A 16,117-nucleotide genomic window follows, 5' to 3' on the forward strand; every position below is an offset into this window, starting at 1 on the left:
GTGATTCTATAACATTCCCCAGAAAACCATTCCCCCGAAACCCATTCCCCAGAATTCCATTCCCCAGAATGTACCATTCCCCAGAATTTCACTCCCCAGAATGAACCATTCCCCAGAAAACCAATCCCCAGAATGGACCATTCCCCATAAAATTATATACCTACTTTAAAGCTTTGAAATAATCTATTTAAAAAACTTGAAAATTAAACTCCATACAAAGTTGTTTACAAGTACCATCAGTGCACCAGTATCTGCTCATGTACCAGTAGCCCGCTCACACCGAAAAAAGATAAGTTTAAACAAAATAAATATGGAAACTATAGCCACTAGACGATTTAAATCGACAAATTGAATTATACTGTGGACAATCTTTTGCGTATTTACTCAAATTACCTTACGTTTGAAACTCGTGAGCGGGCTACAGGAACATGAGTGGACTGGAACAACATACTGGTGCACTGATGGTACATGAGAAGATTAGCATTGGTGCTGCTAACTATGAACACTTTACGCATAATTCAAATTTCATTTGCAAATGAACTATCACAGTAGTTTCACTTTTATTGGCACTTATGAAAACTGATAGATCAGTCTATGGGGAAACACAATATCCAATATTTATTTAAAAGAATATACAACTCATCACTACTCTGCACAAAATAGAGCTACACCCTTCTTACGGTATAGTAGATTCCAAATGTATAATTTCACATGTATGTCCAATTTTTATCAAATGTAGTGATGTATGCAGCTTTTCATCAATGTTTTAAGAAGGCGCATCATCTCTTACTTTTTAGAGCTACACCGATTAGAATAAAGACGTTCGTAGTATCATATTATACGTTTCCGTTATAATGATTACGTAAACTCGGCAGAATAAAAACTTACTATTCTGCACAATAAAATGATACGCCCTTCTTTGCGTCAAGTCTAAATTACAAATGACTTGTTTAATTTTGCACAAAATAGTGATACACCCTTCTTTCAGTCTTATCCTGTTGACGATATAGACAAAATTTTCCGTAAGGATACCAAATGGCAAGAAGGCTTTTGGCATGAGTGATTAAATGATCAAGGACCATTTGATATAATGGTCATTTGGCCAATGACCATTTGGCATGACATGAAGAACATCCTTTTTGAAAAGAAGGAGCATAAGTATGGCTGGATGGCAAATGGCTTTATACCAAATTATTTTATGCCAAGTGACCTTTTGCTATAGGCTCTCCATCGATATATGTTGCCTATATCATTAATGAGATAATACTGAAAGAAGGGTGCATCACTATATATGCAAAAATAAACATATAGTCTGTATATTTTATGGGAATGTATTAAAAGAAGGGTGTATTATAATAATATGCAAAATACTCATGAATAGGGGGATTAGGGGCATATTGGACAACTAGGTAAATGATTTTTTTACATAGAATGGAAATATGTTTCTTTGCTCTAAAATAAATCCACCCCTTCCTCTGCTTTGCTTATAAACTAATTTGAAGCTGAGAAAAAAAATATAGTAGAATTTCAGAGGACAAATTTTATACCGTCAAAACAGATTTCGTACAGTTTATAAAGTTTAGCTGAAATATGCATATTCCCAGAGAGTAAGGGGGTGTCCATTTCGCCCCGTGTGTTCATTATGTCCCTAACCCTCCTACCTACATATTTGCTTTGTCACATCAGACCTTAGCCTGTCACATAAGTGACTCTTCTTCCTCTTTTCTAGCGATACGTCCCTACTGGGACAGAGCCTGCTTCTCAGCTTAGTGTTCTTATGAGCACTTCCACAGTTATTAACTGAGAGCTTACTATGCCAATGACCATTTTTGCATGCGTATATCGTGTGGCAGGTACGAAGATACTCTATGCCCTGGGAAGTCGAGAAAATTTCCAACCCGAAAGATCCTCGACCGGTGGGATTCGAACCCACGACCCTCATCTTGGTCTTGCTGAATAGCTGCGCGTTTACCGCTACGGCAATCTACGCCCCCACATAAGTGACTCACGCAAAGCAATAATTAAAAAAAGAAAAAAAAAATGGATATTCAAATGGATGGCTTTCTGGGGAATGGTGCATTCTGGGGAATGGAATTCTGGGGAATGTTACATTCTGGGGAACGATTTTCTGGGGAATGGTTCATTCTGGGGATCGGAATTCTGGGGAATGGTTTTCGGGGGAACGGTTTTCTGGGGAATGTTATAGAATCGTAGCAAGTGCATACCGGACGGTATCTAAAGAGGCCGTGTGCATCATAGCCGGGATGACGCCCATCGGGCTCATCATCAAGGAAGATGTTCAATGCTTCAACCAAAGGGGTACCAGAGGAGTCCGCGACACGTGTAAAGAGGAAACGCTCAGAAGCTGGCAGCAGGAATGGGATAATTCCACTAAGGGTAGATGGACCCATCGACTAATACCAAATGTGTCAGATTGGTATGGTAGAAGCCATGGGGAAGTGAACTTCCACCTGACGCAGTTTCTGTCAGGACATGGTTGCTATAGACAGTACCTGCATAGGTTCGGGCACTCAGAATCTCCTGCGTGCCCCAATTGTGCTGGTGTAGAGGAAACAGCGGAGCATGTCGTGTTCGATTGCCCCCGTTTCATTGTTGTGAGAGGTCGCATGCTCACTACATGCGGAGGGGACACGTCCCCCGACAATATTATAGAGAGAATGTGTGCGGATGCCGAGTGTTGGAATGCAGTAACTACGGCTGTCACTCACATTATGTTAGAATTGCAGCGTCTATGGCGCGCCGACCAAGAGTTGGCTGCAGAGGATTAGCCCTGCCGAGGCTGGTCCCTTGTAACATTGTTTAAGTCGGCTAGGAGAAGCAGTTTGCCTAGGCTACTTCTGCTACACGTGTTGTGCTATATGCACTGGTCCCTTCCCGAAGAAATACCGTAAGGTGGTTCCGGGGAGATGAGGGTCTGAGTCCAAGGGTCATGTCGATGCACTTTTCACCACTTGAGCAATTCTAAATGAATTGCTCATGCACAGTGCATTGGCTGGTTTTAGCGGGTCGTCGTTGGTGCGTCATCCCCGCATTCCCTGAGTTATCTTCTCAGGGGATCTGTTTGCAGATTTCCCCCTTGTAAAAAACAAAAAAAAAACAAAACAAAAAAAAAATAGAAACTAGATATGTGTGCCAAGGCACTGACAAAAAATCATTTCAATTCATTAAGAATTCGCTGAGCGGTGAGTGGTTCAGAATTTTTGCTTTCACTCAGGCCTATACGGGTTAATGAAGAAGATCTAAATAATATTAAAGCTTTAGACTTATGTTGGATGTGCGTGTGACATGGAAACATTTCCAGGAACCTGGAGGAAATTTCCAGAACCCCACTCAGTGCCGTCGGTGCCAAAAGTGGGATGATGGAACAAAAAATTGCCGCATGGATGCTAAATGCATGACTTGCGGAGGTTCTTCTCACGCTAAGGACGTCTGTGCTGTGAAGGCACAAAGTTTGTATGCGCGAATTGTGGGGGCCATCATAAATCAAACTTTTGGGATTCATTTTTCTATTAACGATCGCTTGATTAAGTATCATATCCATCAGGTAAAATATAATCATGCTCATTTACAAGCTAATTATCTTCCTTCGGGTAGCCGTTCGAATCTTTTAATTTCGAATGGATTTACCCAAGTAAACTCCTATGCCGATATTCTAGCAGGCAGTTTCAGCGTCTCCCCTTCAAATTGTCTTGCTACGGATAACCGTTCTTATTGTTTCAAATCATATGAAAAAAAACTCTACCGCCGCAGGAAACTCCTATTCCGTCTCTTCATTAACGGATAATCCCATCAAAAAATCATTACAAAATGCACCTACTTCTAGTGAAATGTCTCTGATTTTGATTTATTAAACTGAACAATTGAATCAAATGATTGATGCAATGTACAAAACCACCACAATGACTGAAGCAGTCCAAGTAGGTGTAAAATTTACAAATAAAATTGTTAACGGATTACGTTTCTCTAATGGATCCAATATTGTTTTAAAATATTTCAAATTGGAATGCTCGTTTTTTGAATGGTAAAGGGAACGAGCTGTTTAATTTTCTAACAGCTAATAACATACATGTATCAGTTATTACTGAAACTTATTTGAAATCTAGATTCAAACTCAAAAGAGATCCAATCTTTTTTGTTTATTCAGGGTGTCCATTAGCCTGAGACACGGTTACTTATATGAAAAAATTAGATTCTCGCTCCAGTCCACTTTTTGAATTGCATTTAGGTCCCATAACAACTGTGCAAAATTTCAGCTCGATCGGAGAAACTATATTTTAGCGCCAGCCGTTCAAAGTTTGTACCATAGAAGATGGTGTCTCCATCGATGTCGATAGCCTGGAAAACTTACTTTGGCAAAGAAAAATCGCCAGAGGCCGCCCATCGACCTCTATAAAAAATTCTGAATACAGATCTCGAAAGATATTTCTATTTCTACGATGAACAACATTGCCGAAGACCGCAAAGCAATCCGATGCTTAACTCGATAGTCGCCTTAATATCGAGTTATGGAGAGTTCACTGTACTATAATAACTAAATTTTTACGACCAAAGAACATAAATTGCAAATGAAACAACCAGTGCATTAATAACAATGAGTGTTTTAGTAGCTGTCGAACGAGCCGATGAACATGATGGGACTGGTATGCAATTACATTGGTATATTATATTGTATACAGTGACCCCACGCAGTTGAATCACCCACAATTTATGAATCAGCTGATTTCAAAAGACAAAATTATTATCAAACTCGTCACAAAACATCACAGAATTATTTTTACACATAGTTTCTTATCAGTAAAAATAATTCTCTGATGTTTTGTGACAAGTTTGATAATAATTTTGTCTTTTGAAGTCAGCTGATTCATAAATTGTGGGTGATTCAACTGCGTGGGGTGACTGTATAATCGCATAACAGTCTCGCTACGATTTTTGTGCATTTTAAGGCAAATTTTCAACTTGATTCAAAAGAAATTTATTAGGTTTGTTCGTGTACTTAACAAACAGTGATATGTAGCAATTTAACACATTTTAGGCCTAATAAGGATTCAAAATGGAGCGAAATTGTTTCCACATTTCAATCGTCTTTTTCTCAGTTTGTCGTTTTCCAACATGGGACTGCTGTGCAAAGAGGGGCAGTAAATGCAATCCAAAAAGTGGACTGGAGCGAGAATCTAAATTTTGTCCCACACTAGTGTCCATCCATCCGGAAAACCCGGGAATAACAAATTACCGGGACAAATACGTAAAATATCCGGGAAATAGGAGAACACACCGGGAAACTTATCCTTGAGGATTTTTTTGAAGAATTTCAGGAGGATTTCCGGGACAATCCTCAATGAATTTCCGAGAGAATCCCAACCATATTTATGGACGTATCTCAAAGGGATTCCCGGAAGAGTTTTAGAAAAAAATCTGTAAGTATACGAAAGAGTCAAAGAGGGATGCCGGAAGCATGTCGGAAAATTTCCAGAAGAATCCTTGCAGTAGAAGTCTCACGAGAATTTCCGGAAGAGCCATCGAAAAATAACCTGAAGAATTCCATCAGGATTTCTGGGAGGATCCTAAACAGATTACCGGACAAATTCCAGAAGATTACCCGGAAGAATCCTCGAAATATATTCCGAAGAATTTCATCGGGATTTTTGCAATTGCAGTGGCGTTTCCGATAAAATCTCCGCAGGTTTTGTGAACCTGCCCAGAAGTATTTCTTGAAGAATCCTCAAAAAACATCTTGAAGATTCTCAGCTCAGGATTTCTGGAAAAACTCCAGAGGAAAAGTCCTAGAAGAATCACAAAAGTAATTCAAGAAAAGCCAGATAGATTTTATGAAGAGTACTCAAGAAACATCCGGAAGTACTCCAACAGAATTCCTTGAAAAATCTTAGAAACATTTTCAGAAGAACTCCAGAGGAATTTTCAAAAGAATATTAGCGATATTTCCGGAAAAAACCGGTTTGTTTCAATTTCAAGCACTATAGGCGAATAGATTTTTTTTTCCACAAAGTGTACGACTGCTTGTAACCAATGTTGCTGAACAACGATCGGAAACGCGAGGCACGATGAATTTTCGTAGGCATCAAAACAGAATCTGCGAATAAACACAAACAACCGTTCGGGCGCTTCATTCGTTCGTGTTTCATTTTCGGATCGCTGTTTCTCCCGACGCTATCATCGGGTGATTTTCCATCGCTTGGTAATGTGAACGGTACGATCCACGCCGCCTGCTCTTCGCGAAGAACAGAAAAATATTCATTTCGATCATCTTCATGTGGGCTTGTAACAATCACGCTAAACTTGCTCCGCTCAAAAATGAGTGCCGAGCGCACAAAATTGGCCTCTTTTCGTGCAGCACAGATTCTGTGCAAAGGGGCTGTACACAGTTTTGTGCAAACGGTGGTAAACAAAACTGAATGAGTGAATTGCGCACAGAGGAGGAACGCTTGGAATGCGGAATTCGTTTCCATTTTTGTTTTGTTTCTGAAAACATTAAAAAAAAAAACATTCCAATTTTAAAGATTTTCAGAGATTTTTTCATTTTCAATAGCCGAAGCGGAAGCAAATGGGGAAAAAACTTTCGCATTTGCGACCACCTTCCGGCTTTTCGCTTGAAAACATCTCAGAAAACTCCCCATCTTACCAACGGCCAACTGTTTGCTGCCACGCGGGATATCATTGACAGTTCCCTTTCCATCGATCTCGGACAGCCGAAGGCGAAAACGTCGGCAACTCACAGAATTAGTGCAACCTACTCAGAATTTTCACTCAGTCAGCCAGTTCTGCATTGGTTGCCTCATTCTGTGTAGTTTTAACACATGCGCTGCGTGGAGCTGGCTTAGCGTGGAGTGTTTGCTTGACTTTACGAGAAGAAGCAACCTTGCAATGAATCACGAGAATGAACAGCACGTGGATAAATGAATCCTACGAGGGGAGAGGCTTTGCGAACCACTTATCGGTGTGTTCATTTTGCTTCTTCGACGTTGCATCCGTTCGCTTTTTGCGATGCTCTTCGTGACGCAAAAATGAAAAATGAATTTTGGCGAATGTTGGATCGCGAAGATGCGTCGATCATTGTTCACGAAGAAGATCCATCGCAACCCTGCTTGTAACTTGAAGTCCGCACCTTGTCTAACTTTTGGTGAATTGGTAGACAGACAGAAATATTACAAAAAGGGTATTTGGGGATTCCTGGCAAGGTTATTGGCCAGATTCTTGTTAGATTTACATTTAAATCATAGCCAATTTTTAGAGAGATCATTGCTGGAATCCTTATGGGTATCGAACCGGTATTTGACCAATTTCTTGAAAATTCTTCCTGAGAGATCACTGAAAATGTGATCAGTAAATTGCTATTATGGGTTTCAGTGAGTATTTGACTAGACTCTTGCCTAATACTGCTTGAAATTCTTGGTAAAAAGCTAAACCAAAAAAAAAATTTGGCGTATTTCTTGGAAAATATGTTTTTTGAAATCATTGTGAGATTAATTAAGAATTCCGTTAGGAGGATTTGTATGGTCTTTGATGATACTGATTCTTGGTGAAGCCTTATCTCGATTGCTAATTGGAGTAGTCCTATTATATCTGTAATAACGAGAAACCGTAACGCTGGTAGATCACCTTTTCCAGGTGCGTTACAAGGTAAGATCTACCATATTGTACTCTTGTTGTAGCTGTTCTTGTTAATATACTTATAAATTACGGTCGGAAGCAGGGTTGCGATGGATCTTCTTCGTGAACAATGATCGACGCATCTTCGCGATCCAACATTCGCCAAAATTCATTTTTCATTTTTGCGTCACGAAGAGCATCGCAAAAAGCGAACGGATGCAACGTCGAAGAAGCAAAATGAACACACCGATAAGTGGTTCGCAAAGCCTCTCCCCTCGTAGGATTCATTTATCCACGTGCTGTTCATTCTCGTGATTCATTGCAAGGTTGCTTCTTCTCGTAAAGTCAAGCAAACACTCCACGCTAAGCCAGCTCCACGCAGCGCATGTGTTAAAACTACACAGAATGAGGCAACCAATGCAGAACTGGCTGACTGAGTGAAAATTCTGAGTAGGTTGCACTAATTCTGTGAGTTGCCGACGTTTTCGCCTTCGGCTGTCCGAGATCGATGGAAAGGGAACTGTCAATGATATCCCGCGTGGCAGCAAACAGTTGGCCGTTGGTAAGATGGGGAGTTTTCTGAGATGTTTTCAAGCGAAAAGCCGGAAGGTGGTCGCAAATGCGAAAGTTTTTTCCCCATTTGCTTCCGCTTCGGCTATTGAAAATGAAAAAATCTCTGAAAATCTTTAAAATTGGAATGTTTTTTTTTTTAATGTTTTCAGAAACAAAACAAAAATGGAAACGAATTCCGCATTCCAAGCGTTCCTCCTCTGTGCGCAATTCACTCATTCAGTTTTGTTTACCACCGTTTGCACAAAACTGTGTACAGCCCCTTTGCACAGAATCTGTGCTGCACGAAAAGAGGCCAATTTTGTGCGCTCGGCACTCATTTTTGAGCGGAGCAAGTTTAGCGTGATTGTTACAAGCCCACATGAAGATGATCGAAATGAATATTTTTCTGTTCTTCGCGAAGAGCAGGCGGCGTGGATCGTACCGTTCACATTACCAAGCGATGGAAAATCACCCGATGATAGCGTCGGGAGAAACAGCGATCCGAAAATGAAACACGAACGAATGAAGCGCCCGAACGGTTGTTTGTGTTTATTCGCAGATTCTGTTTTGATGCCTACGAAAATTCATCGTGCCTCGCGTTTCCGATCGTTGTTCAGCAACATTGGTCGGAAGAGTATAAGAGAGTAACAAGCTATTAAGATCCATCTATTTGTCCTAGATGATGAGGAGGTCGAAGTGGAAAAATTACTCAATCAGGAACTGAGGATGGGTTTAATTCATGAGACAAATTCTTTCCGAGTTCAAGTGCTTATCCTTGATTTCTAGGAGGTAAACGATTCCGAATCAGTGGACTAGTAGACCTCCTACGTTCTAAAATAAGCTTCTTGTTATAAGGAATCTAAATGTCTAATGCGATGAAATCTATTTTGAAACTTATAAGTAGAAGCAATTATTTGATACGCTATAGTACCGATGCATGGTCAAAATCAGTTTCAGTCAACCAGCCTAGTGGCCGAACCTGATTGAAGGGCGCGCTTTTGTGAGTTTAAAGTTGACAAAACGTTTTCTCCAAAGGGTATACATAGAGGCTCTATGCAAAATGGTAAAGAATGATAATTGTGTTAAAAACGACTACTTAATTATTTCTGAATAGTAGTGGAGTAGAACGACATGCACTAAATAAAGAACACGGGTAAACGTATACTACGGTTCATCGCGAACAGAAAAAAATAATAATAATAATGAGGCCTTGATCTATAATTATAAGGCCCCTGAAGAGACTATGTATGGATTTCTTCATATTTACAAATTTCTCAAAATTATTCTTTTCTGTATTCATGACAAGCTCTCTGATGGATAAATAAATAGCGAGGGTCTTTAGGTATTCTAAGCCAGAGTATTGCTTCCCGCGATTCTTGGAAGTTGCAATTATATCAAAAGTGTTAGGCAACTTCACTGCCCATAAGAAAGCTCTGCAAAATTAGGATGATAGTGTTGACACAGAACACCTAGATGTAAGAAATGAATGAACGATACGCACTCTTCCGAATAACCTGATTAGAAGGAAAGGTAAAGCACCTTCATTAGAAGGCTATCAACAGCTGGTACTTACCCGGATTTATCCAAAATGAGTCATCGATCGCATAAACGGCCACAACAGTCAAATCGGAAATGGTCTCAGGCGGATAGCGGGAAATCGAGAAAGCAAACAGTGCCGAAGTACAATTAGAACTGACGATGACCAGCAATTGGTTCTGGTGCTTGCTTCCGAGGATTTGGTACACTTCAAAGATCTGACAAAAGAGGAAACAAAAATAATAATTATTCAAAATCAAGCGGATGACGTCATGACGAGTTCAACAGCGGCTTAATTGGGAAGGTATCGTTAAGCTGCTGTTCGTTTGTTGTATGGTCAGAATTTTCCCCCTTACATCCCCATCCCCCTTGGAGTCATATTGAAGATATGCGCTTATACAAGGCCGTTCACATCATTCGTCAGCAGCAGAAACAAATCTTCAACCTTCATAGTGATGTAAACAAACGGACGACGAACGGAACCGATGTTGCAAAAAAAAAAAAACTCATACAAAGCAAAGAGAAGAGCATACAAACGAAAATCAATCGATTGCGCTTATCTTATGCTTTTGCCTTTGTAATGTAGCTACTTATCGAAAAGAACAAGTAAGACAAATCACACCTAATCAACGTCACGGGCTAGAAAAGTAATCACCATAAATACTCACAGCCAGAACAGATTCGCCTGTGCGGAATTTTCGAGTGACCGCAGCGATTATCGCGGAATCGTGGCTTCCGGAGCTCATCGTTTTTTGTTCAGAGCAAAACCGAACTTCCAAACTCTCGGTACGCCCCAATCTTTGCGCTCAATTCACTAGTTTTCCTTACGCGTTTTACACTTTACACATACGACATTGGTTGCGAGCTGGACTCACGAGCAGAGACGCGACATTTTCACCACAATTATCGAATGGAAACTACTACAAAACTAATATTTTTAATTCTGGCGATCGAAACTGGAGTGCTGAAACGAAATTGAAATTTTCTACGGATTCTTTTGCTTTTTTTTTAACGAAGAATCTGTCAAAATCGGTTGCCCAGTGGGCTTGAGATTAACACAATCGTTCAGAGTTGCGCAAAATAGGATAATAAGGATGTGTGTGCTATAATAGTATTTAGTTTAAGTTTTTTTCTATAAAAGGCTTGTTCACAAAATTCATTATGAGCCTCTGTACGTGCTATAAATCCTTTTGTTCTTTTGACTTTTACTGTGCGCCGTGTGTTGGTGCTGTCTCGCTCTCTCTCACGGCCATCTTGAAAACAGGGCGTACAGTAAAAGTCAAACGTTTTATAGCATGCATAGGCTCATATTGTGCTCTGTAAGATAAACCCACGTAATGCGATTATCGGCGCTTATATTAAATCCACATCCAGCGGCGGCGGTAACGCGCAGAAGATATGCGAGCAATTCAAACGCAACGTCAAAATTCAAGTAGGCTTGGATTTTGTCGTGCTTCAAGGACACAAATGTTTCAAATTTGCTAAATCTCAAACATTTATTGATTTTCATTATCACTGCGATGATATATCGACATTTTCAGATAATCGCATTACGTGGATTTATGTTGCAGAGCACAATACCGTCACAATGATAATAAAAAACATCAAATGTTTCAGATTTACCAAATTTGAAACATTTGCGCCCACGAAGAACGAAAAAAAATCCAAGCCTACTTGAATTTTGACGTTGAGTTTGAATTACGCGCATACACACTTAAACGGTTTCACCGAGAACCCAACAGCTGATATCTCGGTAGTAATTTGACGATTTTCGGTTAAACTTTTAAGACCCAAACGCAATGATAGCGGAACGGCAACGGAAAGCGGAACCGGTTCGCCAGCATGGACTATAGCATGTTTGTCGACTCAGATTTGGTTCACTTTCGTTCGTTGATAGCTCAGTAAGGATGGTTTGATTCATGTTGGCGAACCGGTTCCGCGTTCCGTTGCTGTTCCGCTACCATTGCGTTTGGGCCTTTACTTTTTTTTTATAAGTACCGAGATTCGGCGTTGAAAATTAGCGAATTCTCAGCTATTGGATTCTCGGCGAAAAGTTTTACTGAGGTCGGTGAAATAATTTAAGTGTGTATCTTCTGCGCGTTACCGCCGCCGCTGGATGTGGATTTAAAATGAGCGCCGCAATATTTATATTGTCGCAACGCCACCAAACCGGATCGTGCCAGTGTGACTCGCGACGTGCTTCAATTCACGACATTTTGAAATCAGTTTTTTAGTGTGACGTTGCATTCTAACAATTTCTATGAACACAGCGCATTATTCACATATTAGCTGCGACGCTCGGAGTCCGAGAAAATAATAATTTCAAATAAATGGTGGTCTTGATTTCTACCGGATGCATAATATAAACGCGGGACTCTGCATCAGTCTCACTATTTCACTCCTTCATAAAATTAGTAAACAACAAGGCCAGTAAACGTCAAAACCTTATACAATATCAAAACAGTGCAGAGCCCATTAACGTTATAACCAAAGACAAATTAAAGACCCCCATGTCCCTTGCAGTTGCCCAAAATTTTATGGCTCATAAGGCAATCTAGAATGCCGTTCAAAGTGCACTGCGATCTGTCAAACTTGGGTACCTTTTGCACTACCGAGGGACCAAATGCAGTACTAGAAGTGGTATCAAATTTGAACCCGAGTGGGACGGACCTGTTATAACGCTAAAAGGGGTGGGTGGGTGTCATCAAAACATTGCAACTCATACACGGGAAAAAATTCTGTGGTAAGAATAACTATTTTTGCTGACTACGCCCATTCTTAAAACCACCATGGAAATTCAGCCAAATTACTATGTTTACGGTACACCCCACCGCATTACTGGTACATTTGACAGAAATAATTTTCAACAATCTGATTTCAACTACAGACATGCGCTTAAGTTAACCCCCTAAAATGGTAGTTTTTACCGCACAATTTTTTTGCGTGTATAAAAATCGTAAGGGTTCATTCACAAATTTCATAACGCCAAAAATGATCATTTTTGACACCCACCCATCCCCTTGTAACGCTTTTTGTATGAATATTCCATGAATTTTGTATGAGCTGTAACATTTCGAGGACACCCACCCACCCCCTTCAGCGTTATGAAATTTGTGAACAGGCCCTAATATTCGTATAAAAAGCGTCACGATGAGGTGGGTGGGCGTTATGTTAACAAAAGTGTGACTATAGCCATTCACAAATCACGCTAGTTTTTCGAACAATAACAATGAGCGGCCTACCAGAGAATGCCATAGTCCATTTTACGAGACATTTTTGAACAGCTGATCGCTTATTTTATGAATGAAACTTAGACAGGAGGCCAAGGGGTGGATCACTTTCTCAATGTACATCAAATGCACATCGATTTGCATTAAATGTATTTTTTAGACATTCACATCAACTTAGCTTTGACCTGTACCAGCGTATTGAGCTATAGCAATGAGTTATTGTTTGTTGTGAAAATTTTAAAACTGTTTATTTGATGATCTTCGTAACGAAAAAAAAATTTCTTCGATGTTCTTCCATAAATCACAAACTTCATTCGTTTTAGGTTACCTATCTGAAGCTCAAAACTGAAATTTTATTAAATTCGTATTAGAAGCCTGACTTATGCAGCTCAGTAATCTTGGAGCACACAGCGAACATAAGGGGGGAGAAGATGATGGCTTAGCAGGCATATATTGTCTCCCTCTCCCGTAGACACAGTGCCATTTAGAATCAGGATTCATCGGAACCTCCTCCCCGAGAAACGCACAGTCTTACTGGTCTCATTACTAGTGGCGATTGTAAATCCGCATCAAGTTTAAAAATCCACATATAGGGTAAGTGTACCAGTTATGGCCATAGTGGTTCCTTATTTGGCCATACGGGATAACGTGAATGTCTCTACATTTTGAAAGGTTTTGTGTGATTTAGCAGTAAGATATAAGATATATCTTGGTGTTAAAACATTCAAAAAGATTCAAAATGTAAAGGTTTTGAAAATTTCACACATGGCCAAATAGGGAACCACTATGGCCATAACTGGTACACTTTCCCTAAATGAAAGTTTTTCGGGAATTATTTGTCCAAATAAATTGATTTATTCTCTTCAGTTTCGATTTGGGTTGGGGACAGGTAATAATATATTAATTAAAGAGAACACGACTAAAGCTATCCTCTTAAGTAGGACATGCTTCATCTACGTGGTTGTAAATGTATCCATATCGTTGTCATTCCATTGAATGTCGGAGTTGCATTGCGATTGTTGCCATAAAGGCTGGTGGAATTATTGAACCGAAATCCCTAGTACAAGAATAATTCACCATTTATTGAACAGATAACTTAAAAAAGCTCACTAATTGTCGAACAAGCCATAAGGAATGTTTCAGTCCCTCTTTGAATCTGTTTTTGGGTGAGGTGGCAACTGTACTTGAATTTGTGAAAAATACGAGTTTCACACTTCAAAAAAATCAACAGCCAATATTTGGAGCAAGCCATGAATTGAAAATCTGTTGAGTGTGCATTTAAATGCATTTGAATGTATAAAATTATTTCAATGCATCAGGAGTGATCCACACGCTAAGAAAATATTATACTAGATGGTTTAAATAGCATTCTAAAACCCTATTCGGGCTATTCACTCATTGCAATGCATTTTAGCGTTATAAGCATTGCTAGTATAATCTGATTTTATATTGGTGAATGTATTTTCGAAAATTATTAATATAATGCATAATGGGAAGTATGCACTTCAACAGAAAAGTAATCGTCTATCTCGATGCGTGGGAAATTTCTTGCAAGAAATGCTCAAGAAAAGCATTTTTCTTTTATCGCAGAACGCTGTTGAAAAGAAATGTCAATTCAAATGGAGCTCCCTGTAGAAAATTTCTTGACCATTTCTTGAGCAGAAATTTTTACTTTTCTTGAGCTAAACTGCATACTTAGCTTAACGCCATAAAATTCCCTCAACTGAATTAAGATAACCATTTTTGTTTGTTTTGAAAAAGAAAACAAGAAAAACAATTAATGTTTGTCTTTATTTAAATTCTTCATAAACCATTTTACATGTTGCCCCTTAAGATCCATTTAATTATTGCTACGGTTGTTGGTACGTATTCCAGTCTTGTCCACCGCAGCTTGTCGCACGTGCAGCTTTTATCCCCTCGCACGTTGATCTCCGTTCTTGTAAATCTTCCCGGCTTCATTCGACTACTGGATTCAACAGTTTCCTTGGAATCCACGGAATCCACTGTAAAATGGTGATATCTATACTAAACTCAATAAATTTCACAATTGATGAACTTACCTGCATATTCATAATTGCTTCCATTGGAAACTTGCCTGGGAAGCAACATCTGAAAAAGCTGGTTCGGATGAAATCTGGAGAGCCAAAGATAGGGTGAAGCTTGTTGTTCTGGAACATCAAATTTCTTCTATTTTTGCGATGATGTGGTTGCTTATTAAGTAATTTAAAAAAAATAGATTTTAGCAAAAACGTGGTGAGATGATGCTGCCCAGCACGATGGCGTGAAATACGTGATCGAAGAACAAGTTTAATTTTACAAGTCTCAAGAGTACCGATAGGCAGTGCATATCATTAGCAATATATAAATCACGGATGTGCACGACAATGTATAAGATAAAATAATTGAAAGCTTATTCAAAAATCTTCAAAATGATAAAAAGAGGAATATATTATTACATAAAGTAAAACATTACACCTGCATAATCTATTCTACATTTTGGCGAAAACCAAAACAAAAATCGCAAAAACAAATTTAAAGGAATTATACATTCCTTGGAAAACCCCCTGAGAGCATTCAAAATCAACGTATTCCGTATTTCCCGGTATCGCAACCCTTATCGCAATCCGGACGATCTCCGGGTCGATTGGAATGCGAGAGTTTCACACTTTTTCGTTAGTTCACCGCGGATTCAGATAATCACTAACCACCCGTTAATCCGGAGACCATCTGGATTGCGAGAATTGCGATCAAGATCACGGCACCACGTATTTTCTTTTAATCATTCGCAATAACAATTTTGTTGCTATTCAATACTATTTTGTCATTCTTGACAACTTGCATCATCGTTCGTGATTTGTTTTGAACGAAGCCAAATTTGTTTCGGGTGGCATTGACTGCCTTTGTATGCTGCTTGCCGGCACAAGGCTTACAAGCACTGTGGAATAGCGTTATATACCCATATACGGCTTGTTTCAGTGCCCGAAGGTCAAAGTGCCTAAAAGCACTTGAAAATTTTATATAAAGCCTGTTGGCACTGAAAATCTGTTAAGGGGCCCATATACCACTTATAACAGTGCTTAATGGTTACCTGGACCATTTTAGGGGGTTAACTTAAGCGCTCGCACCGGCAATTTTCAGCAGGTCGTCGAAATCAGATTGTTGTAAATTATTTC

General features: G+C 39.5%; 1 protein-coding gene across 1 annotated transcript in view; it reads right to left on the reverse strand.

Annotated features, from left to right (window-relative positions):
* The window catches only part of LOC5577228 (inositol polyphosphate 5-phosphatase OCRL-1), a 32,083-nt gene extending 21,359 nt beyond the window's left edge, over positions 1–10,724 (reverse strand). Inside the window, exons 1-2 of the mRNA XM_021854044.1 lie at positions 10,383–10,724; positions 9,752–9,932 (exon numbers count right to left, since the gene is read on the reverse strand). Of these exons, the coding sequence (XP_021709736.1) occupies positions 9,752–9,932; positions 10,383–10,460 (259 nt within the window). The 5' untranslated portion in view covers positions 10,461–10,724. The remainder of the gene's footprint in view (positions 1–9,751; positions 9,933–10,382) is intronic.
* Positions 10,725–16,117: the final 5,393 nt, after the last annotated feature.

This window comes from Aedes aegypti, chromosome 3 (assembly GCF_002204515.2).
Source record: "Aedes aegypti strain LVP_AGWG chromosome 3, AaegL5.0 Primary Assembly, whole genome shotgun sequence".
Taxonomy (NCBI): Eukaryota; Metazoa; Arthropoda; class Insecta; order Diptera; family Culicidae; genus Aedes; species Aedes aegypti.